Source organism: Rissa tridactyla, chromosome 3, assembly GCF_028500815.1.
Source record: "Rissa tridactyla isolate bRisTri1 chromosome 3, bRisTri1.patW.cur.20221130, whole genome shotgun sequence".
Classification (NCBI taxonomy): Eukaryota; Metazoa; Chordata; class Aves; order Charadriiformes; family Laridae; genus Rissa; species Rissa tridactyla.
Genome location: NC_071468.1, coordinates 114,098,153 through 114,123,838, shown reverse-complemented (window position 1 = coordinate 114,123,838; position 25,686 = coordinate 114,098,153). Strand labels below are relative to the sequence as shown.

The 25,686-nt window shown below is 38.2% G+C and overlaps 1 protein-coding gene across 7 annotated transcripts in view; it reads left to right on the top strand.

Moving 5' to 3' along the window:
• CYRIA (CYFIP related Rac1 interactor A) overlaps nucleotides 1-25,686 on the top strand; it is a 61,973-nt gene that overhangs the window by 22,254 nt on the left and 14,033 nt on the right. For 3 of the 7 annotated variants that reach the window (XM_054195439.1, XM_054195438.1, XM_054195443.1), the window contains exon 4: nucleotides 17,694-17,773. The exons of 2 other annotated variants lie outside the window; for them this stretch is intronic. In XM_054195439.1, coding sequence (XP_054051414.1) covers nucleotides 17,701-17,773 — 73 coding nt within the window. In that variant the 5' untranslated portion in view covers nucleotides 17,694-17,700. Of the gene's footprint in view, nucleotides 1-17,427; nucleotides 17,508-17,693; nucleotides 17,774-25,686 lie in introns of all 7 variants that reach the window. 2 more of the 7 variants (XM_054195442.1, XM_054195440.1) reach the window with 1 other exon arrangement.

The following is a 25,686-nucleotide window of genomic DNA, read 5'->3' as shown; positions in this document are numbered from 1 at the left end:
TTACAACTGGTAGGAAAATATTTTAGTAATTTTTTTTACCTGATACATTTTTGAAGTCCTACCTGTTTGCTATTGCAGACCTTTTAGAGGTGTTGAGACAAATTATTTTTTCAAAATGAAGCCCTTAAATATGCCTTTAATGACCTTAAAGATTCATTCTTTAAGAAGACTATGACAAAATATGGAGCATAGAAGCATCTAAACATTTTTTTTCTAAAATAAAAGGTTCTGAAAATCAAATCTTAATATGACAATGACAAGCCAATAATAATTTCTAAATACTAATGCAGCAGAAGCAGTTCTCTGTGCTCATACCTGTGAGCTGTTTGAGCTGTGCTGAATGTCTTGATAAGGTTTTAAATTTCTCCTAGTGCAAGGAGAAAGATGGAATCTCTTAGATGTTTTTCAAATGACCAGTATCCCTTACAACTGTTCTGAAAAGTATGACATGAATTATTGTTTCAGTTCTCCAGAATCTGAATTTTCTTACCAGTTTAAATATTTGTATAAACGTTTGCAGAAATGGCTTTGTGTGTACGTATGCATGTGTCGGGTGATCTATTAATGTTGTCTTTTAAAAGACCTTAGGGAGCAGGAGAACGTGGGGTGGGAAGAGAGTAAACTAGTCGTCATTTTCAATTTCCTGTTTTCTAAGAATACATAGGAGAGTTTCTTAATTGACTAATAATATAATAATAAACATAAGTTGAAAGATGAACTATGATGATATTACTCAAGTCTCTGGATGGTAAGTATATTTTAAAAATAGTAACTAGTTGACAAAAATTAGGCGTCATTTTGTACCAAAACTAGTGTGAGCTGTTAAGATGAAGGTAGCAGTGCAGAGAGAGCAACACCAAACGTTTAACCTAATTCTGACAATGAAATTGGATGCCTAGAGTGCATTTGGGAAGCTTCACTAACTGCATAAGGAGTCTGGATTCATGCTTAGGTGCCAGAATTAATAGCTAAAGCTGGATCTTTGGACTGAATCTGGAGTTCACACACGAATGTGCCCTTAGGTGTCACCTCAAGTACGGCATCTTTTACTAATTTTTCAGCTAACATGATAAAACAAAGAGCAATGTGGCTGTAGAACTTCAGAATGCATTTTTTGATGTTTTTTAGAAAATAATTCAAAGTTCAGAAACAAGATGATAATGTTTCACGTCTGTTACTTGGCAGTCTTTGAGAGATTGTTCTTTTTTATGCTTGCGGAACATCTTCTACAGGCGCGTTCTGTACCATCATGAGGAGTACCATGTAATGAAGTTTTCAACACAGATTACTACTTAATTCATTACCAGGTGTTTTACAGATAAAATGCAGAAACTTGTTTCAGGGAGAAATGTGAAGAAAAGTACAGCAGTAACTATAGTTTGTTGCCGTATGTTTTTGGCCAGATGTGTTTTCCAAAGAAGTGGGCACACTCTCAATCTGGAATTCAGCTTTAGACCTGGTTTTGGTGTGTAATGACAGACTGTGACTCAGTCAGAGCCTAAAATTAAAATGCTTTTCCTCCATTTTTGCGTCCTCAAAGGAAGATGGACTCCCAGCAGGTGTTAGTGATGAGGTGTTTGCTAATTTACAGCAGCGAAACTTCATGAAGTTCTTGAAATAAAGGGTAGAATATTTTTCAGAAGTAATAAAACCTGGAGTCTATTGACTTCTCCCAAAACAAAGAGTCTAATTTTTCACCAATAGCGAAAAGTAAGGCTCTGTAATACCTACTTATTAAATAAAAACCTCTTTCAAAGAGATTTTTCTTCGATGAAAAAAGATTGTGGACATCTTTTTTTGCCACGTTCACCTTCATTAACACAACTTGCTGACATCCTTCCTCAGCTGCAGTTCTTCCTACACTCAGAGGTCAGAAAAGAGCAAGATCAACAAGCCACACATCTGGCTGTCTCTCTTTCCAACTGGAACAAAGAAACGATTTTTTTTTTTTAATGGCTTTTTGAGTTAATTGTAAACAATTTGGTTTTGGAGTCGCTGACTTGCACCAAATGTTTGTCGTAGGCGGATGTAGGGAAAAAGGACTATGTCCTAATGCAATTCCTCTGTGGCCAGCAAGGAGGGGAAAAAAAAAAAAATCACACACACAGAAAAAAAAAGAAGGAATGTCTTGATCCTTCTAGCATTGAAGTATGCTCAGAATTTTGAGTGCGTGTGTAGGACATTTCGCAAGCTTAAAATATATACTTTGAAGAGGCAGAGCGACAGAAGGAGTTGCTCATTTCATTTTCCTTTACTCTTTGTATACAGTGATACTGATTCCTCCCCCCGCCTTGATTTTCAGTAGCTGTTTATATATGTACAAATTGACAGTGATAAAAGACCAGGCACAAACAACAGGAACAGGGGGAGAAAAAGCTATTTTACAATGAGAGTTTTGTTCTAGTATTTTTTTCTTATCTTTATACTGTTCCTAAATGCCTTGTTCCATTAAACATTTATCGAAACACTATATTTACAGTCATTAATCCTTAATTAACATTTTGAAAACTAATCCTTTACCAATTAGTGAAACGTAATACTTTTCTTACTTTCACAATTATTGTAATTTTTTAAATACCTTCCAGCATCAGGTAGCATCCATCTAATCTATTACATTTACTTTTTTTCTGAAGTGTTTTATCTAAAGTATATATCTGGTGTGGCATTTGGTACTTTCACACTTCACAACAGGAAATACTAGAATTGTTGATGTACAGCACTTCTGAAACTCCATCTACTTTTAAAATACTTTATTATACCTTTATGTGTCTGATTTGGGCTCATATTACTCTGATATTTTGGTTGCTTTGTTCAAGATGTCTGGCCTGATAGTTTTATTTCTAACCTGATCGTTCTCCTAAATATTTACAAATGTCTTGATGTGAAAGGTAAATCGGTAATGCCGGTTTACTAGTACATTTGACTGTCTGGAACGATGCCTAAATTTCTGACAATAAAGTGAATCATCCAGAGAAAATGTTTTCTATTAATTTGTCTGTAGGAGGAAAAAAGGCACTGCCCTACGATTATTTTTTGTCAAAATTAGGTGTTTGAGGTGATAATGCCACTTAGTGGATAGCAGCCTTAACTGCAGCCTTTTTTCCAAACCGAACCAGGTAGCAAATGGGAATCTTGATTTATATTGGAGTTTTCCTCCTGACTAAAATATGCTGATTGTAGCATGTTTTCAAATAACCTTTTATTATCAACTTCATTTCGGGAAGTTCATGATAACCAATTCAGTTTGTGGATGATATTAAAATGTGGGAGTCATTTATTACAGAATTTTGAACTTTTTATAGGAAAATAAGGATCATCTTATTTGTGTATTTAGTTTGATTGGAAAGATTAAACAACATTCTAGGTCTTCTTGCACTGGTTCTTTAAGTTAATGACATGTAATTAGCAGTATGGTGATAATTTTGGTGTTTTAGGTGATGCTTGGTTTTGGCACTCTAGGGCTGGAAGACTGGTGGCTGGGACAAGCCAGTTCTTCAGGAACTGAATTGAAGAGGACCTGGTGGGAAGGGGTTAGTGCCTTTTCTTGTGTGACATTGTGGAGGGCACATATAAAAGGGGAGTATAGGACTGGGCTGGGCCCTTTTTCAGTTGGGCTTTTGCAGAATTCAAATAATTCTACTTTGGAATATCAAAAAAGTGAGATAGACACCAAATGGCAATTCCACCACTGACGTGCAATTATTACTTCTTGACTATATTATTTTCATAAAGGCTCTTCTTTGCTAAGTAGTTTGGATGGTAGTATTAATAACTTGGTGTATTTGATATAAAATTTAAATATATAAAAATTCAAACTTCTTATCTGAGACCGTTGTATATATGCATATATATAGTTTATATCCTGTATATATTTTTTCTAATATCAGTGTATCAAAAAAATCCATTCTTTCTATAAAAAAAAAATATAATAAAAGAATACTACCCTGTGCAATTTAAAGGCTTTTTTATGGAAAAGATTTTTTGCACTGTTGAAACATATATTGATTTTAGGTCTTTCCATTCCTTTCCAGTCTTTAAACTGTGTTCTTTGAACTTTTTTTCCCTAAGTATATTTCCATTACTTCCCATCAACCCCCATCATCTTCAGTCACTGAGCATTTTTTTACTTAATCTCTCAGGCTTTTCTGAAGTTTTCAGTTACGCTGGTTTTGTTAGTAAGTCGGTTGAATAAACAGCAACTAAAAGAATGATTGGTTCAAAGGAGAAGGAAGAAAACGTAATTCAATTTCCAGGCATGTTTCTGTGCTGTATTACAAAACGGTTTTATTAATGGTAAATATTAACACATTTATTTCAGAAAATTACTATCTGCCATTTGTTCATTGTGGAATTGGGAATATTTGAGGGCTTTTTCTGCCCCATCCCATCCTCCAGAGAACTCACATCATCTAAGTCATAAGCTAAGAGGAACCCAAGTTTTAAGACCCCATTAGAGCTGAAATCACACGGGTTGTCTTCCTCCCCGTAAATCTGTACACTGTGCCACTGTACAACTGCTTGTGTCCCTGGACACCTGGAGCAGATGGCTTTGAGCCAGCAAACAGAAAGTTTAGTTAAGTCGATGATTTTAATCTTGATTTCTATTAGTGTTATGGTTTTAATCTTGAGTTATCAATTATTTTTTTTCCTGTAACAAGCAACTATTTCTCAGTTCTTGGTTAAACACACTGCTTTGCAGCTCTCTGTACATGTGTATATGCACGTACATTACGTACATTTCTGTGTGTGCCTGTGTAATTTTTACACAATTTAAGTTTTTTAACAAGTTACATGGCTGTTTCTAAAAATATTTTTAAATTATTTAAATATTTGTTTATAATTTGAATTTTTGTTAGAAAATGATGAATGATGCTTTTATGAGGGTCTATTTCTTTCACATTTGGCTTATGTCACCTCTGTTGAAGTGTGAACGGGGAGTTAGTTACGACTAAAAGTCAAACCAACAAGGCTGTTAGACCCTTTTTATGTAAAAATTAAACTTAAATTTTGCTCTAAACCTAAATACAGTGTTTTTTCCATAGTTTCTAGTTCTAAAAGGCTTGATTTGCCTTTTCAAACAGTGGTATTCAACAGAGCAAATAAGGAAATTTTGGATGTAACTACCTCGCTCCATTTTTGATTGCAGATAATTGACATTTTAAAGCCAGTGTATCTCATCCCGTGTATCTGGGTTTTAGCCAGAGACTACAAAAGGAAAACCAGATTTATTCCTTCTTTCAACTTTTAGTCTGCTTCTTAACTTCAAAAGAAATAATGCTAATCGAAACTTCTTGGATAAGGGCAAATAAAAATGGTATTTCTGTTCACATGGGGGAAAGAGGACAGCTGCCAAGGAGTGTCTTTGCAGGGCTGGGGTGCCCTACGAAGAACGCTCACCACCTTGGCTCACTATCTGCTAAGCCTGATCACCCCTACGCTGGTTAACATTCCAGTAGAAATCATGCTTTTCTCAATTTTGGATGCAAATTTACAGTCACAGTTACTTTTAAACTTAAATTCTGAGTTTTAAGTGGGAGGCAAAGGAAAGCGGTATAAATATTTTCTTTTTTTTTTAATGTTGTTGCTCGTTCTGAAATGTGATTATTTAAAACATGAACTAGCTTAGTTTGGCTTGATTTAGAAAAGTAGGAGTGGAACAGAAATTCATCCATGGGTAGTGGAGTTCTCGTCCCTGCAAAGGTTCAGGTTGGTGCGTGCATCTCCTGCAGCAGTGAGGTGGCACCGGTGATTGAGTGCAAATACAGACCCGTGGTTAGGTCCAGTTGTGGCCTTAATAGCTTTGCTCTCTACAGCTACCTGAAAGGAGGTTGTAACAAGGGTCGGTCTCTTCTCCCAAGTAAGAGGCCATAGCACAAGAGGAAATGGCCTCAAGTTGTGCCAGGGGACGTTTAGATTAGATATTAGTGGTGTTCCCCAGGGCTCAGTATTGGGGCCAGTTCTGTTTAATGTCTTTATCAATGATCTGGACGAGGGGATTGAGTGCACCCTCAGGACGTTTGCAGACAACACCAAGTTGGGTGGGACTGTTGATCTGCTTGAAGACAGGAAGGCTCTACAGAGGGATCTGGACAGGCTGGATCAATGGGCCAAGGACAATGGTATGAGGTTCAACGAGGCCAAGGGCCGGGTCCTGCACTTGGGTCACAACAACCCCATGCAGCGCTCCAGGCCTGGGGAGGTGTGTCTGGAGAGCTGCCTGGTGGAAAAGGACCTGTGGGTGTTGGTCAACACCTGGCTGAATATGAGCCAGCAGTGTGCCCAGGTGGCCAAGAAGGCCAACAGCATCCTGGTGTGTATCAGGAACAGTGTGGTGAGCAGGACTAGGGAGGTGATTGTCCTCCTGTACTCAGCACTGGTGAGGCCCCACCTCAAGTGCTGTGTCCAGTTTTGCCTTTCACTATAAGAAAGACACTGAGGTGCTGGAGTGGGTCCAGAGAAGGGCAGTGAAGCTGGTGAGGGGTCTGGAGAACAAGTCTTATGGGGAACAGCTGAGGGAGCTGGGGTTGTTCAGCCTGGAGAAGAGGAGGCTGAGGGGAGACCTTATTGCTCTCTACAACTACCTGAAAGGAGGCTGTAGCCAGGTGGGGGTCGGTCTCTTCTCCCAGGTAACAGGCATTAGGACAAGAGGAAACAGCCTCAAGTTGCACCAGGGGAGGTTTAGATTGGATATTAGGAAAAATGTTTACACTGAATTGTCAAGCATTGGAACGGGCTGCCCAGGAAAGCGGTGGAATCACCACCCTGTGGGTATTTAAGGCACGGGTAGAGGTGGTGCTGAGGGACACGTTTTAGTGATGGTTGATGGTCGGACTCGAGGATCCGAAAGGTCCCTTCCAGCCCACACGATGGGGTGCCGAGGCGTGCAGGCTGTAAGCATTTCGGAGGAATTAACCCAGTTTTTATTTAGAGCGTGAATTTCCCTCGGCTTTGTGTGAAAAGCGGCGGCGGCCGAGCGGCGGCAGGGGGCGCCCTTGCCTCGCTCCGCCCAGCGCGGGCCCCCCCCGGCCCTGCCCCCGCCGAAGGGGCGCCGCTCCGCGGGTTTTGCGCGTCCCCTGCGCGGTCACTGCGCCCGGCGGCGTTGCGGAGCTGTACGGCGCCCACCTTTGTGCCGGCCTTTAGCTTCTCTCACCGCAAAGTGGAACCAGTTCTCTGTGTTTTTTCCTTTTAATTCATCGTAAATTAAGTGGTGTAAAATGGGCTCGTGATTCATCGCCGCCCAAGTTTGTCAATTAGCTAAAAACAGATTTTATAGCAAAGCAGGAGTAGGGTGTAAAGTCGCTACTGCGCATCAATTTTATTGTCTTAATAAAAAGTTACTGTGCAAATTTCACTGCTAAATTAGGACTAGCTTCCAGTAGTCATTTGGATTAATCGCTGTGGAGCCTGACAGGGTCATTGCGTTATTTTAATTTTCATTTACACATACAAGAAATCTAATTGTTAATTAATTAAGGATGGTTTTAATTCAGCACCATCCACAGTATTCCTTCCTTACTTGTCATCTTAGGCAAATATCGGACTTCTTAACATACCGGAAAAAGTTGTAATGGCTTTTAGCAGCTCATGTTGGGTCACAAAAGCTTCTTTGGTATTCTGTGTAAATAAAACACAGTACTTGAAAATAGATTTACTAGGAGCTGCGCTTCTTAAAGTATTAGGCACAATGCAGAATTAAGAAACTCTTTATGTTTTCATCACTGAGAGGGCTAATGTGCTTGCCTATTAACTGCATGCCATTTTCAAGGCAGGCTAGTTTGCAGAAAAATGGCATGGTCCCAGTCTGCCCCTGTACTTTTTAATGAATTGAGTGTCCAGTGTGAAAGAATAGGAGTTAATAAAATAATATTAGAAATGATTAAAATATTACATAAAGCTAATTAAGAAAAAAGGAGGTGTTTTATTGGAATTTATACTTTTCTGTAACTCCTGCATAATTACAGATTAGCCTAGTGTTTCGGAGAAAACTTGTTCTTGTTCAGTATTCAGTCCCCTTGTCCCTTAACTTGACACTGAGAGCAATTTTTTGAAAAATTCTGGAGTTTAGCGACTTTCTTACCTGCTTTATGTTTAATTTATAGTCCAATGTAAAAATTAATATTTTTTTTTCTTAGTCTTTCTGCTTACCAGTCCATCTGCATTTGTGGGATTGATTTGGTTTTTTTTTCCTTGAGTGGAGTATTTTACATTCTTATTTACAGAATTTCTTCTACTTAGTACCTCCAGTTTATCAAAGTGATTTTTGAATTATGATCCTATTTTCCAGAATATTTTAATTCCCTTCTAGCTTAGTCCATATTTTAAAAAGGTATTTTCTTCTTCTCTGTCTGTCACTAATTAAAAGTATTGAACAAAAACCAGATCTATACAGCAGATACGAGATACTGTTTAAAAATACCATCCTCTTTTCCCAGTAAACCACTGACAACTCCTTTGTCAGATTTTTGGTGTTATGGCACTTTCTCTTTTCTCATCTTCAGTCATTTGTCAAATCTCCCTCCTTTACATATTTCTTTACTTCCTGCAATTCTTCCGGGTGCTTTTACAGACATATTGATTTCTAAGTCTTCATTTTATCTACTTTGTCCATTGGAATAACCTATTCTGTATTTTCATAACTGTTGAGTTTCCTGCACTCCCTTTATCCCTTAAATCAACTTTCCAAGAGACCAATTCTTCCAGATATATGACATTACTGAACCCGCTTTTCTTGAAATCATGATCTTGTTTGACGTTTTCTTCTTGTTTAGTGACCTCTGCTGTTTTTAATTAATTTCTCCTGTATTTCCATCCTTATATTCAGTTAATTCTCCCCATAAGTATTGAACAAGTCTAAAATAGCCATTCCTCTGGCAAACTCCTCTGTGTTCTAGAAAGAACATTTGTCACTCCAGGAGCTTGTACAGATACGTGGTTGTTAACGCTCCTCAAGCTTCTTCCCCAGTTCTGTTACTCAGATGCCTCCATAGTTCAGCAAAACCTTCTTTACCACTTTCTTAGGATTTGGTGGTCTCTCAAATTGCTGTCTGGGGATGATACCCATTCTTTCCTCCTTTACCCTCACCCAGAGACACATACGAAGTTTTTCTTTTACCCTTTCCTGAAATTTTAAATTAAAAAAAAAAAAAAAGTGTTATCCCTCAGTTTATGTACAGTGGGGTTTTGAATAATTTCTTTTTTCCTAGTGGAACTCTTGCTATTTCCATCAACTGCATTGTAATGTAAACTGGTCAGCAAATTTTCTCATTTTGTGTAATGAGATATGAAATAAGACCACTATTACACAAGTGGAAGTATTTTAAACCAATAGCAACTAATCCCTACAAAGATCCACATTTCATCTTTAATTCCTCAAATCTTGAGCTATTGATACATATAGTCAGCCACAGCTATCGCAATTCCAGTAATGTCGATACGTTTCTTTGATCAGAGTTAATTGTCTGCTTAGTATTTTAAGATATTGTTTGACTTCTCTCCCCTTTTCTGGAAAAGAATACTTGTAAAGATTGCTTCGGCTCTGCATCTTATATATTATTACCAAACCAGAAATATAAATTTAGCTGGCAAAATGCATTATGTCCTACATACTGCTGCATTCAGAGCAGATCACTAGCAAACATGCAGTAAGAAATCCAGTCACTGTAGGATTTATGCCTGGCTTGACTGAGATTAAATGTACTGTTTTGGCACTTATGTATTAAAAACAAAAGTAAAATAGATAAAGAAAAATTAACATGCAAAGACTTATTCCCGTTATCAGCTGGCACAAATAAAATCACTCTGAGGAAGGTCTTTACCAGAGTTGCGCGAAGAACTGGAATATGATGGTTTTCATCTTGTTTTTTCAGACACTTGCATTGGATTTTCTGTGAGCATAGTACAAAATACTCTGTGGCATAGTCAGAAGGCTGAATAATTGGCAGTCATTAACACGCAGAAAGGACCAGCAACATTTTTTTCTGTTCCTGATTTTTTACCTGAGAGTCCTGTTTCTGATTCTGTGTCAAATAATATATATGCTCTAGAATAGATTTTTTTCACTCATTATATTCACAAATGTTGAAACTAGATACCTTTTCAAATTCCCAAGTCCTTAGATTTCCAAAATTTGAGTGTATTCTAGGATGGTTTATTTCCTTTTTCACTATGATTTTGGGTGAGAGAAGGCAAGGACGAGGAAATTTTAAGCAGAAAAGGATGGTGTGGCTGCTCTTCTCTTACAAGAGTTCAGAAGAACTAAGTCAAACTCCACCTGGAAAAAAAATGAAGTGGTTTTGTTCAAAGGAAGAAACACTTAAACTAGTCAAACCTGTTCTGCTTCTGTTAAAGATATCTCTCTCCCATCTATCAGTTTGGTAAACACCAGCATCCTGCTTTGCTTACCGAACAGGATCCGCTGATAGAGGCTCCATTTATCCTGTGCAGGGAAATTGCGTCCCTGTTTTCTGTATAAGCATCTGTGCATGCGATGCCCTATGCAAACTGGGTTACTGTAGTTACTGTACACTCAGGTCGAAGGATCAAAGTACAGAAGTGTTTTTTTAATTTCAAATATAATTTCATTCTAATTACTTAATTTACTTCCATTCTACTTTTTTTGTTGGGGTTTGGGTTTTTTTTTTTGTTTATTATGACTCATGAATCAGAATGCAGATATTTTGGTTGCTTGGTTTTCATCCTTTCATGATGGTTCTTCTGACATTATGCACTTTGAAAATAGGAGTTCTGTTCAAAGTATGTTCAGGTGTGAGGGTTGGCATGTAGAAAAATCTCCCCCTTGGATAAGTTATAAGTTCATCGGAGGTAATCTTTTTTTTCTTTTTTTTTCTTTTATTTCACCTTTTGATTTTAGGGAAACCATGAGCCAAGATCTTTAATCCTTGGGGCTATGGATACTAATATTGTTGGCCAGCTCTTTTAATGTTTTATAATTAGTGAAAAATGTATTTGTCATTACAAACCATTTATTAACTCCCTTTGACTTGCCTCACCTTTTTTGTAGGTTTTAATTGTGTCCTGCAATCTGCGCATCAGTTAACAGCAAAAGCTCTTGGCTTGAAGCGTTGCTTATCTAGGAATTGTAATAAAATAATTGTTCAAAGCAGAAAGGATTCTTTTATCTTGGGTTACTTTCACCTTAAGCAACTTTCTTCTCCTACTCCACTTTTCACTGCTTTACGTCTGTTTTTTGCGTTTGAGTTTTATTGGAGTGTTTTAGTCTGCTTATACTTCACCTGTGTAAGGAGTGCGTGGCACTGGTTTTTCATCGCTTCTGTGTGTAGGTCACTTCTTGGTGTATCTTGTTCTGCGAGTATATTGCTTATATTATGAAAATCTTATAAATGCAGTATTTAGAGCCTAACATTGGGGATAATTTGATTATTTATTTTTTTCTGGAAAATTAATATAGCTTGCCCTCTGAAAAGAATTTGGATGTGTTTTTCCCTTATCCATGCCTTGTAGAGAATACTGTGGGTAGTTCACTGGGAAATATCTTTGGTGTTTTTTTGCAGTTAGCATCTCAAACACAAATGTATGACTATTTTCACTCTTTTGTTTTCTTAATATAATGATACAGTCTTATGCTTCTTTCTAGAATAAAGTCCACAGAGGAATAACACCACTTTTCAAAACTAACATCTAGTTGCAAAACTGAGGCTATTAAACATCAGTTGATATGTTTTTCTTAATCAATGCAACTACAGTTTATAAAATTTAAAGATTTACCAGTAAAACAACTGAAGATAATAATTCTACCATATCCATGAAAATATTCTTAACTACAAGAAAAAGGGAGAGAAGATTAAAAAAAAAAAACACCTCTACTGTGGAGTTTGATGAAGATATATAAAAGGTACTGTATAGAAGCAGGACTAATGAATTGACAAAACGCATAAAGGAAGGCAATTGGTAAAATAAGACTGTGCAAGTAATATTTGAGGGACATGTAAAGCACTGTTTTCTGCAATTCCTTCATTAGATTTGACACCATACTCAGGTGCGTTTGGAGCACTGTATCGAGAGTTGAGTGACCCATTGGAATTTGCACGGCTTGGAGAGGTTGCAGAGAAGGGCAGTGAGACTGGTCAGGTATAATAAAACATGAACTGTCATGATTGAGCTTAAAGGCCTTTTTGAAGAGCTTTAAGAATAGTTTAGACAAACATCTGGGCAGAATGACAGAGCTGCTGTTCCTGTTTTGGGGTCTATATAACCCCACCCCTAACTCCAATGACGGCATTGCTGTGAACAGGAATCAAAATGCTTGACTGTTCCTGACTCCAGCACTACACTTTTCACAGCAACAGTATTCCCGGTTTCTTACCTGTGGTAATGTCCATTCTTTTGCTTGACCCTTGCAGAGCTCAATTCCCATACTGATGGTGAGAGGGATAAGTAGGGGATGTGTGGGGGGGGGAACCCTTGTGAAAGCAGTCTCTGCCTGTACCTTCCCTCTGTGGATGGCTCCAAGCACTGCAGCATTCCAGTTTTCTTGGAGCTAGTCTTACACAAATACTTTAAGAGATCAGGGGGTTTTAATGTGTATTGCATAGGAAAAAAAAAAAGCAAAAACTTTAGTAATAGAGTGGGCAAATGCAATTAAAGATGATGTTTTATATTTTCCTTCCTCTCCCAAACAAAAAGAGTGAGTGATATAGGGCTTCCTTCAGAAAACAAAGTAAATTATCATTGTTAAGAAATTTCTGCATTTTTTTATTCTTCATTCATTTCTGAGTCTTCCATTCCTGCTATTTCCTTACAAGCTCTTCAGCAAACTTTATAGGTGAATATCGCAACAATTTGTAATTGTGCTTTTGATCTGAGAGTTCATCTTGGGTTCAGATGCTGGTGGTTTTTTGAAACCACAGTTAATAATTTATGCAGTAAGGTTAGTTCTACTGCTTTAATGGTGGTAATGTGCTTAGTACAGTACAGTTCCCTCAGACTGCAGACTGGATGCCTGTCTCCACCTGTGCCATTAGAAGTTACCGTTCCTCATCATTCATCATCACTCCTGAATTTGGGAGTCTCTGTTTCTCCTGAAAATCCTAATGGATCAGCTCACAGGAACACTCCCAGCCCAACTGCATTAGGATCATAGAATCATAGAATGGTTTGGATTGGAAGGGACCTTAAAGATCATCTTGTTCCTGCTATGGGCAGGGACACCTTCCACTAGACCAGGCTGCTCAAAGCCCCATCCAGCCTGGCCTTGAACACTTCCAGGGGTGGGGCATCCACAGCTTCTCTGGGCAACCTGTTCCAGTGTCTCACCACCCTCACAGGAAAGGATTTCTTCCTCATATCTAATCTAAGTCTCCCCTCTTCCAGTTTAACACTGTTACCCCTCATCCTATCGCTACACTCCCTGATAAAGAGTCCCTCCTTTAGGATGATCTAAATGAATTTAAGTAGTAGTTACTTGCTAATCCAGCTCATTTTGACAAAAGCCTTTTAAACTATGTTTATGTAAGCGGCCAGATTTAGGAAATAGTATCTGGCAAAGGAGCACCAATGAGCAGCAAAGGGTTGAGCTGGTGAACGTCTCCTTTTTCACTGGCACGAGGTTCAGATGCTTTGTCTGTGTGTTAAACTTTCAGTGTAGCTACAGTGATGCTGATGGTTTTGAGTTTGTACTGATTAAATTAGTCCTGTAAGGAAGGGGAAATAAAGTAGTATTTCTCTAGCAATTTATACAGTACTATAGCTAAAACTATAGTACAAAACTCCACACTTCAAATTTATGTAATTGCTTAAAAAAGTGTGTAAACAAAGATTTTAAAGAAGAGTTAAATAACAGGATACTTAGCTTTGGACGTGCAGTATTTAGTTGATAATGCTCAGTTTGTGAACATTTACTAAAGTTTCAAAATTGGATTTCAATATATAATAAATATATTCTTCAGTATATGTATATAAAATCCATGGCAGGTTTGAAGGGTTGCATTTTGATTTGGTTTGGGTGGGTAGTATTTTATTTCTCACAATTCAAAAATTAAATTGATTGGTTTAGTGGGGGAGAAGGAATTTATTTTCCCATTCTAGATAATGCCTCTAGAATGTCAAAACTAAATTAATTAAATTTTAGGAACAGAGTGGTATGTTAGAAAGCCACCCTGTGTTATTATTTTTAAAGGCTCAACATTTTTAAATGGGCTGCTGGATAATAATCTTGTTCATTACTGTTTTTACAGTTTATTTATGTCAGTGTGCCAGTAATTAAATGTTGAGCATGAAAAATCGAGTAATGAGTTTTAAACTGTCAACAGTAGCCTAGAAAGTATTTTCTATATGCTTATGCAATAAGCTTTAATGGTTTGGAAAAGAGTAGAAAACATGAAAACGCAAACATCGTTGTCATGTCAACATGTCATCATTTTTAAAGCGTACTGTTAAAAGTTGGAATTTTCAGGGATTTGGAGATCCCGTAAGAGAAGCTGCTATCATTTAGGAGTGCTGCAACAGCAATATTTTTATACATGCGTTGCGGCTCATTTCAACATTTAAACTGATTTAACAGTAAGTAAAATAAAATGCTTTTCAATTTAATGAAATGTAATTTTATGCTCTTAAGTTAAACCTTTCTGATTTGCTTCTGTGCATCAGCCGTTTATTTGCATTCGTGTTGCAACCACAGTATATATGCTGACCTGCTCAGAATTTAAATCATTAGTTAGTTTGAAATCTCATTAAAAATTACCCTGGAAGTGACTTGCAGTTCCTGAGGTTTGGAATACTTTATTAGAGTTTTCAGGGAAAGACAGTTTGGAAGATCCAAGTACTGGGAAGCAGCAAGCTATACAGAATAAAACAATTCAATCTGGGGCAAGGAATTATGTTTATTAGCACTTCCATTAAGGTGAAGGCTGGCCTTTTAATGTGGAGTTAAAAACTTAGTGTTAAATGATGAGTTACAGTTTGAAGTGAAAGTTTCTTGGAATAGATCTAGCTTTTAGTTTTGGTTTTTAGGAAACGGTAAAGAAATGATTTCAAATCGTGAAGCGTGTTTAGCAGCTACCTGAACCATATTTCTAGATGTTGATGTTGAATATTGCTATTTTTTGGTTTGATGTACATTGGAAATACATAGTGTCAAACCAATGCTTTCGAGATCGCTGGAAAACTAGAGGCTGAAATACTGTGAAGATGGGTATAAAGTTTGTGGCAGGGTTCTTGTTTCATACTTGTGACCTAAATAGCTGAATCAGTTTCTACACCGGGATTGAAGGGGGGGGGATAAAATGGGGAAAAAAAAAAAAAAGCTAAGAAATATAGTAAACTTCAGGGAAAATACTCAGAAATCTCCAGAGCCATGATGTGCTGTACTTCTGTAAGAAGGCTCAGAAACCAGAGCTTGGGCACATGGCCTCAAGCTACTCGATGCAGATGCGGGCGCGTATCCTCGGGTTTTTGGCAAAGGGAGCAGCTTTCCCGCTGTTGGAAGGATGCTGTCGACCAAACCGGTCTGGGGCTGCAGTCCTGACTTTGGCAGTAGAAGAAATGCTTGGATACTCTCTGAAGATCGAAGGCAATGAGGTAAGATACGGCTTAAAATGAGTTGAAAGCGAAGAATCCGAACTGAGTCAGTAATTTAGGTTGTGATAGTATTTTATAATAATATACATTATTTCTTTCAAGGTGATGAAAAGGAAAATAAGTGTATGCACATTATCTTGTTCCTCTTACACGATGCTGATAAAATGTATTATACCAGTGTGATGAAAATGTTAAATTATTGAAGATACAAGTTTTAATGCTGTATAAAATGTATTTTGCTTTGTTTGCATGTTTTTCCCCTTTGTAGGCTAATCAGAAAGTCAGACTCGGTTCATACAGTGCAGATCTTGTTCTGAAAGTAAAATTGTAAATTTTTTTCCTGCATATAAGTGTATGTAACTTTATGAATAATGGAGAATGTTTCTTCATGTTTCAATGTTGTATATGCAAGATGTTACTAATTGTAAAGGGCTTGACAGTCTGCTCACTGGATTTGTTCTGGAGAGAAAATGTTGAAGTATTTAATGCAAAACAAAACCATTTCTTTAACAAAAACCTGGTTCACGTGAAGCTGCATGCTCTGAATGGATTTTTGAGTAAATTTCTATCATTTTATGGAATCACTGTGACTGCTTTGAAATCTTCAATCCTTCCATTACCTTCCTAGGTTTTCCTGCTATAGAATATATCCCTTATATGCATATAGAAATTAGGGTTGGTGATACTTTTTCTTCTCTAGTGCTTGGGGGAAAATTTGAAAAAGCCTTTGTCTCCTCATCAGGAGTATCAGCCATGTACATGCTTAGAATAATTTTTTTGTGGTCTGTTTTCTTAAGTGGGAAAAAAGTTAAACTGAAAAATAGATGAGCATCAGATGTGAGCCCCAAGAGCCCCCCAAGGTTTAGAGTACTGAGAATACTTATCTTTGAGGCAAAAATCAGTTTTCAATCTGAGTTTTAAATCTAAAATTACATTTTTCTACATCCCTCCAGGCAGACCTCTTTATCCTTCTATGTGCTTTTCATGGTTTAATTTTTACGTTTTCTGAGAAATAGTTTAAGTTTACCCAAGAAAGCTGTACTTCTACGTAGTTTTAGAGTAATGTATCTTCCTAAGGACTGTACAGGTAAAAAAACTTTTCTTCAAATCTCCTTCCTTTTTGCCTTTTTTTGCCTTCCATAGAGACTTGCTTTTTTGAGCATTGGATATTTTTACTTTTGGGCGTTTTTCATGACTTGAAATGCAAAGATTTCCAAGATGATAAAATCTAGGAATAATAGATAAAAAGATAGAGTTTGTCCCTCTTCTTTTTTTTTTTCTTTTCTTTTTTCTTTTCCTTTTTTCTATTTCCAAAAATGCATACATGTATTTTTAAAAATTAAAAGGAGCAAGCTCTTTAGCTTTTTTCTGATAGATTTTTATAGTAATATTTTATAAAGCTTTACTGATTAGAAGCAATTAGATTTTTTTTTTTCTTAAATTGCGTTATTTTTGTGAAATAAGATGGATTTATGCTAAAGAATCCAAGTCAAGGATTAAGACCTCTTTTTTTACACTGGAATGGTATTCAGTAATCTTGAGTCCAGCAAAACAGAGGATTTACAAATACAGATATTGTTCTGAGTTTGTTTCTCTTGCGAAGTAATAAACTCATAAATATCTGTCTGTATTTCGTGATGTTATAATGATGTTTAATTTCCAGTTTGCTGAATAGAATTATTTCTGTATTCATCCAAGGTCTTACTCTCTCTGTCCCCATGCATAAATATCACAGAATTGACGACCAAAATGTTTCTCATGGTCCAGAACTTGCCATAATGTTTAATATTCGATGCAGACTGTGTCAAGCCCTTAGTTGTAGTATTCTAAGTTTACGTATGTAACTGTTTACGATTTTGTTGCATTTACTAGGTTTGCTGGGATGGGTAATCTTCTTAAGGTCCTTACCAGGGAAATTGAAAACTATCCACATTTTTTCCTGGATTTTGAAAGTAAGTTCAAACAATTACAAGACAATGAGAGAATCTTTTTCCTGACTTAACAGCAAACTGAGGAAAATCTTAAAATCTGATTGCTTGCAGTGTGTATTTTCCAGCACAACCAGTCTGTCCAAGTCCTTGTCGCGAAAATCATTTGCTTACTCAGGACTCCTTTTCTCTTCCTTTTCTATTTTTCAGGAACCAAATGGGAAATCTTTTAAAAGTTCTCACTTGCACAGAGCTTGATCAGGGGCCAAATTTTTTCCTTGACTTTGAAAGTGAGCAAAGCTTCTTGCCTGGCTTGCCTTCTTTGCTTATTATTTCCTAATAAACTGCATGCGCTTACGCATCATAAAGCAATTCAGAAGGGATTTGCAAACAAATCAAATTACACTTCAGTTCAATATGGCTTTTTTGATATTTATAAAACCACACAAAATTATTTAAATTGATTCTGAGCAGAGAAGGGGGCAGAATGATAGATACGGAAGTCAAACCTTACCTTGAATTAGTTTCAAAACATTTATGAGCCATTGTTAAATTTACATATGGATGAACTCAACCTCAGCTTTCTTTAACAAATCAGGGTTAAAAAAAACCCGTCTATGTTACTTCCTTGAATGGAAATATATATTGGAAATAAAAAGCTGAAAAAAGATAAGCAGTGGAGGTGGCACTGTTTTTGCCTGGTTCAGTGATGATGTAACTGTGATTATTATAGTTTCAAAAAAATAATGAAGTGGTCAAAGTGTATATGCTTGATTGCATCTCTCTTAATTGCATGGTTATCAGTTTGCAAAACAGTGTTTCGCATTCTGCAAAACAGTGTTTCGCATTCTAATTTCCTTGTCACATCTATATCTGATTCAAAGCTATTTCACTTTTGGTGGTTACAGTTTCCCTGCATGTACTTCTAGACATTGTCTTGAAAACTGGTCATCAAATCCTTAAATATAGGTTTAATCCTACTCCACCACTTAAGTGAAATGCTTTTTATTTAAAATGCTAACAGTGTGTGATATTTTAATACCTTTATTCTAAGAAATAATAAATAAATAACAAAATGTTTTGAGAGAAGCCAGTGCTTTTAAAATAACTTTGTTTTGAACCATGGTTTAAGAGAGAATTTCAGTGATTAGACACACGTTTTATCACCTTGAAATAGTTCTCTTGAATCATTAATTCCTGAATTATTTTTCTGAAAAAAAGTTACAGGCATGATATGAGGCACTATGTGTGTACGCACTCTGAAGCACTGGTTCAAAAAGTCAATTAAACACATACTTAAATCTCATGAAATTGTTCAAACATGCTTTCTTGGATAAGAGCTAGAGTGTATGACTGTAACTTTGCACATATCTTAATCTTCTTATCTAGATCTTATTTACCTCATTATGAAGAATCAGTTTTAAATCATGAAAAAAGTTAATTGGTTAGTTTGGGTTCAGGAGAAGGTGCTGCGAGCCGTGTATCCCTTTTTCTCTTCTGTCTATATCATTTGAGAATTTCATTGTAAACCTGGGATGTCAAACCTTTATCCAAACCACCACGTAGTATTTTTTTTTCCTATCAACTTTGTGAGTGCTTCAGTAGTGCTCTGTAGCTTTGCCAAGCTATTGTGAAGGTTTTCAGCTGCTCTGAGCTCCCAGGTTTGATCAGCCCCATCATGTCCTGGATGGTAAGAAAGTTCTCCTGACCCAGGCTTGTCAGAAACAGGTGGTCTGGCAGTGGGAAACCTCGGTGGAGTGGAAGGGGTGGTAAGAGGGGAAAATACCTGTTTTATTTGAGTCTTGGCAGCAAAGGTTGTTGTGTTGTTTTTTTTTTTCCATAAGTGCATTGCCAAGAAGTGAACGGGATGAAGCTCCCTCTCCCATGGGAGGTGACGGGTGGTTAGTGCAAACACGTGCGCACACTAGTCAGGCACATCCACCTAGAGAGGCACAGAACTATCAGCTCCAAATTGCAGTGAGTTTGATACTCCTGAGCGACAGGTTAAAATCTTTTACTTGTGAAATAAAGTCTTGGAGGGTTTTATGGCACTAAATCTGTATTGTGTCAAAGGGATGTGACTGAAAATGCCTGTAATTGCATGCTTTGGTCTCCTTTAATTAGCCATTGTATGGTGTAAAAGGACACTCTTAGTTAGTGGACATGAGTAAGAGCCTGCTTGTGTGCTCGCTGGACTTGAGACGTTCTGTGGTCTCAGTTTTAGGTTGGAGTTCATGCATGAATGGCCACTAGAGTTGGCCATTCAGAGGATGAGGGGTATGCCAAGTTGATGTGTTTACTGTATTTCATTGTTCGCATCAGGATATTGCTCTTTCTAGGTTTTTGTGCACTTTTCATTGGCGGAAAGCCGAAATCTCAAAGTAATCAGCACTGCTTATGAAATGTTTACAGATTTTTTGGATACTCCTGCCCTGGTAATTTTTGTATTGTACCTGAAAGGAAAGTGTGTGACATACTACTTCCTGCTGTGCGTACATTGTACTGCACAAATACTGCTTAAAAAAACAGAAGCTGCCCTTTTTCTCGTATGCAGGAGTAGAACAAATACAATCTGTCTCCATGCCTCAAAAATCAGAAGCTTTATGGGCTGATATTGGTCAAAAGTAATATAATTGTTTATACAAAGAAAGCGGGAAAAGGACATTCAGGCGTTAAATTCATTTGACAGTCGATTTGATCTGTGCTGCTTCAAAGGGGTCATCCCATGGGTGGTGCTTCGCGGTATAGTCTCATAGCCTTATGCTGGAATTGCAATGTACAGACACATGGTTGCACCCATCGTGAATGATAACTGTGGTGGGTTGACCCTGGCTGGACATCAGGTGCCCACCAAAGCCGCTCCTCAGCTCTGCAGGGCAGAGAACATAAAACAGAAGGCTCGTGGGTTGAGATAAGGGCAGGGAGAGATCATTCAGCAATTACTGTCATGGGCAAAACAGACTTGACTTAGGGAAAATGAGTTTATTTTATTACCAATCGAATCAGAGTAAGGTAATGAGAAATAGGACCAAAAGTTAAAGCACCTTCCCCCCCACCCCTCCCTTCTTCCTGGGCTCAACTTCACTGCCGATTTTTCTCTCCCTTCTCGCCCCGCGTGGATCAGGGGGACGGGGAATGGGGGTTGTGGTCAGTTCATCACACATTGTCTCTGCCGCTCCTTCCTCGTCGGGGGGAGGACTCCTCACACTCTTCCCCTGCTCCAGCCTGGGGTCCCTCCCACAGGAGAGACAGTCCTCCACCAACTTCTCCAATGTGATTCCCTCCCATGGGCTGCAGTTCTTCATGAACTGCTCCAGCGTGGGTCCCTTCCGTGGGCTACAGTTCTTCAGGAACAAACTGCTCGAGTGTGGGTCCCCCATGGGGTCACAAGTCCTGCCAGCAAACCTGCTCCAATATGGGCTCCTCTCTCCACAGTTCCTGCCAGGAGCCTGCTCCAGTGTGGGCTTGCCACAGGGTCACAGTCTCCTTTGGGCATCCACCTGCTCTGGTGTGGGGTCCTCCACGGGGTACAGGTGGAAATCTGCTCCATTGTTAACCCCCATGGGCTGCGGGGAGACAGCCTGCCTCACCGTGGTCTTAACCTTGGGCTGCAGGGGAATCTCTGGTGGAGTTCCTGGAGCACCTCCTCCCCCTCCTTCTTCACTGACCTTGGTGTCTGCAGAGTTGTTGCTCTCACACATTTTCACTTCTCTCTCCCAGCTGCTGCTGGGCAGCAGTTTTTCCCCCCTTCTTAACTATGTTATCCCACAGGTGCTACCACTGTTGCTGATGGGCTCAGCCTTGGCCAGCGGCGGGTCCGTCTTGGAGCCAGTTGCATTGGCTCCATCAGACATGGAGGAAGCTTCTGGCAGCTTCTCACAGAAAACACTCCTGTAACCCCCCAGCTACCAAAACCTTGGGTGCAAACCCAATACAGATAGCAATGTGGAAAAATGAAGTTGCTAAGAACTAGCTGTTCAAAAAAAGCCCCACCAAACTATCACTTTATCCGTCTCCCCCCACCTACTAAATACTCCTCCACTTAGATCAGGGTGATGCGGATGACGCCATGGTTGGAAGAGCCCCAGCAGTGACATGTGAATGGAACAGAAATGCAGGAGAGGATGGCAAGCAGTGGTACAGACTTACATATCTTAGGTCAGTCTTGAAGCTACACAGTAAGGTCAGCGTAGTAGATTTTTATTTTATTTTTTCCCTTTAGTATCCTTAATTAATGCACATTTTACAGGCACTGTGTTATAAGGTTGAGTTGTTCTGTGCAACAGGAATTAATTTATTTTCTTGTGAATTATTGTTCTCCCGGTCAGAATTCTATGTTTTGATGAAAATTTTGAGGAGGACATTTTGTATTGCATCTTTTGAAAAATGCCATTATGAGGGGGTTTTTGTTTATTTTAAAATATATTTAATTATTAAGTCGCTTTTCATCAGTTCCATTCTCACTTTTCTGTGTTTTTTACCAACTTGTTCTTTTCATAATTGGCCTTAGTCCCTCCAATACACCTCTTCTATGCAATACTTGAGGTCTCGAAAAATGGAGAGATAAAAACAGAAACACTTCAAAAAAAAATGTTTTCTCACCTAATTCAAATGCTGCCTTGTGCTGCACTTGAAAATTGGAAAGAATCATGAAAGAAAAAGAAATTAGTATGTTTCAAGATTTCACCTTCCATTTTTTTCTTTAAATAACTATTTTAATCTTTGCCCAGAAGATTTTAGGCTGGGGCAAAAAAAAAAGTTTAAAACTCCCCTTTTCTGCAGCTGTCTATATCATCAGTTGCAGTTCTTATGACACCTTTCTACTGGCGTTATTCTTGATTCAAAACTGGGAGCCAGGTTTCATAACTCCATGGTCATACTTGAAAAAGCTTGAATCCAGCATTAATTTCAGTTAATGTTGTATAGCAAAAGCGGTTCCGTCTGCTCTCCGGTAATCATTTTGGAGTTAGGCAGTTACTCTGCATCTGTACAAAGAGAAGCAGTTTGAAGATCCATTCAGTCCAGCCTTGAAAGCAAACAGGGAGAAATGGGAACTGTGGTAACTTCAGCAAGTGCTATGGAGAATAGTGTTCTCCTGTGCAAGTGAAAAAAAGCCTTTTTTAATTTGAGGTGAAATGAGAACTATATGCATTCAGCCAAATTACTCTTTTTTTTAAGGTTGACTGAAAGCTTTAAATAAAGAAAAGGATCTCTTAATTCCTAGAAAGTGAACTGTATTGCTATTTTGCACTTGAATCTTGGTGTGGTTATTCTTATTCAAACTGCTATATACTGGATTTGATTATATACCACTTATTTTGCCTTAATTCCTTCTTAGCTCTCAACTCAAAAATAATGTTGGGAAGAGTGAGTGCCTGGCCAGTCTCGAGTCAAATGGATTTTCTCAGCTCAAGAACTGTTTTGTTCTTTAGATATTGACCTTATTTAAATTAGTCACAGGTAAATGAATTCTGGGTACATGAGGCTCTTTCCATAGCAGCGTACAAGTGTTCTTTTTTTGCAGAAAATCTACTGTCAAATTACTGCTGCCCATAGAGGGCCTTTTTCAGGCAAAGTAAACAAATAATTCCACATGAATTCTTGGAAGTAATTTGAAGGTTGAGGTAACAACTGTTTGCTTTGAACCTAAAAGGCTAAAGCTCATAGGTTATCAGGAGGTCCCATCCTCTCCTCAGACACAAATAGTTTTTATAAGACAAAACTCTATAAACCTTAACCTGAGCAGGTGCCCCTTTTTACTAAATGTTAGCTGGGTGGGATCATTACTTGATCCTAATTTAATCCCACACCCCCAAGAATCAAGGACACACATTTTCTAGGATGTCCTCCCCCCATCTCCTGAAAGATTAATGAAATTTTCAGTTATCATTGTTCATGTATGATTAAAAGTGTCTATGATTAGAACATGTCTAGCAGCAGAACAACTTCCCACTTTTTCTGTAATAGGATATTAATTAATACCCTTGCTCCAAAGGCAGGAAGGCTGTAGATAGGCCTGTATCCAGCCTGTGGGAGAATAAACTCTTGTCTCCCGCGCTGCAGAGAGTGCCCTACGCGAGAAGCTGTGGCTCAGTCGGAGAAGGTCTGTCTACTCCGTGTCTGTAGTGGAGCTGATATCCCTGGCGCAGCACCATGCCCGTAGCAAGTATTAACAATTTAGGGAGCTTCACTTTGTTCTAGCTAGTTTAGAAAGGATGAAATTCAAAAACCCAGCATAGGCTGGGCAGGGTAGTGCTTCTACCTAATACTGTTCTTAATATATGGAGTGTAGCAGGTTGTGGTGCCCTCTGAAATATGTTATTCACTGCAGTTGTACTGCCTTTTGTCTTTTCTAAGGACATAAACTAGCTTTTCATCTAATTTTGTCCCAGATTGGAATGGGAAAAATCATTGTCATGATGAGAAAACTGAAATAGGATTTTAGCACGATACAGTAAAACACCTATACTGGTCTCTAACTTGCTGTCAGTGGCTGGTGGAGTTATTGCCCGTGTTCAGCAGTGGAACAGGGCAAGAAAAGCTGAAAACGGCTTGTAGTACCTCTCGTTTTACTCACTATTCTTTTTCAGGGCTGTCAAGGCCGGATGGCTATGATGTTTTTTACAAATAAGACTCCACATTCACTGAAATGCAACCACTGACTAGCTTCAGTGGGCATCCTGTTAACCTGCAGCCTGTTTGAGCAAGGGTGGAATAAAGTGCTGTGTTTTTGGTCTGCGTTTCAGACACAGGAAGGCTGTGTGGGTTGGAAGTACTTCTTTTAGTACTGTCTGGTATCTCTTCATTCAAATTAATTATTAAGATATTGTTATAACTCATAAAATTAATTACTGAGATATTGTTATACTTGATTTTGTATTGGTCAAGGCTTCATATCCATTCTTTTTACATTTAATCTTGTCCTATGAGTACTAATGTCTTACCTACATAGCAGTTTCTATGCTTTTTCTAACGTGCACTTGGTGAAGAATAAGGCAGATACATTGTGCTGTTACGGTTTTTGTGAAACAAACGATGGGTATTTTTCTAAGGAAAAAAAAAAAAAAGATGATTCTACCCTCCCACCCCACCATGCATCTGAAATATTTAATGCATCCACAAATGTATTGTAGTTGGTCCAGCTTCCCCCCCCCCCCTTTTTTTTTTTTTTTTAATGAAATCTGAAGCCCCATCCAAAACATGGAATAGACCATTGAAAGAGGGCATTTGTTCATGGAATGGATGAATTGTCATATCCTGGATATGTCTCGTAGAGCCAATAGAATTGCATTTCTCTCTAGAGCTAAAATTTTTGCTTTCTAAATGAAAATTTGCTGGTAGAATCCATATATGGAAGAGTAAAGCCTGCTTTGACTCTTGAATTAATATAACAGAGGATTCATTTAGTTGTCAGGTTTAAGGTTCATATTGGAAACACTTGGGCAAAGGAAGGTGAAAGAGTTTCCAATTTTGTCTTATTAAAGACAGCGTACTCTGAAGGTGTGGGTGCTGTAAAAACTCAGACTTGAAATGCAGTAAGTCCAGTGATTATGGTAACTTACTATTCAGAGGGCTTGCATTCAATGTGGCTTAGTCAGTGGCTACGGATTTATTTATAGATGGGCTCCAATGACTTAAGCGCGTGCTGGTTCTCTGGTGATGTGGGGTGAGAGGTGAGCACTGCCAAGCAGTGATTCCACGCTGTGATTCAGAAATGGCATTTTTTTTCTCAGAACAGAGACACAAGCTTTGGTATTATTGCATAGAAAAACAATTTGAGAAGCCAAAATCTGTCACGAAGAAGTCTATATTCCTTTTAATTGTTGCTGCTGCTGTTGTTGTTGACAGCAAGATGAAATCTTTTTCAAAGTGATTGATTACATGTTTTTTAGATGACCATTTTTGGCAGGCTCTTCATGTAAAATCCCTTTTGAAACATGGACATGGTCTTATCAGAACATCTGTTCGCATAACATATATTTCATAAGTAAGATGCATGTTTTGTTTTTTTTTTTTAAAAAAAGCCTGAATCATCCTCCCTACCTTTATTTTTAAGCTAAACGCTTCCACCATAAATATGAACCGCTTCTGCAAACGCAAGCTAAGCCTGTTGCTCTGTGGCCTTTGCAGCCCTTTCCCTCTCCCTTCCCTTTCTTTCCCTCTTCCACCCACCTACCTTCCTCCTACTCCTACTTCCCCACGT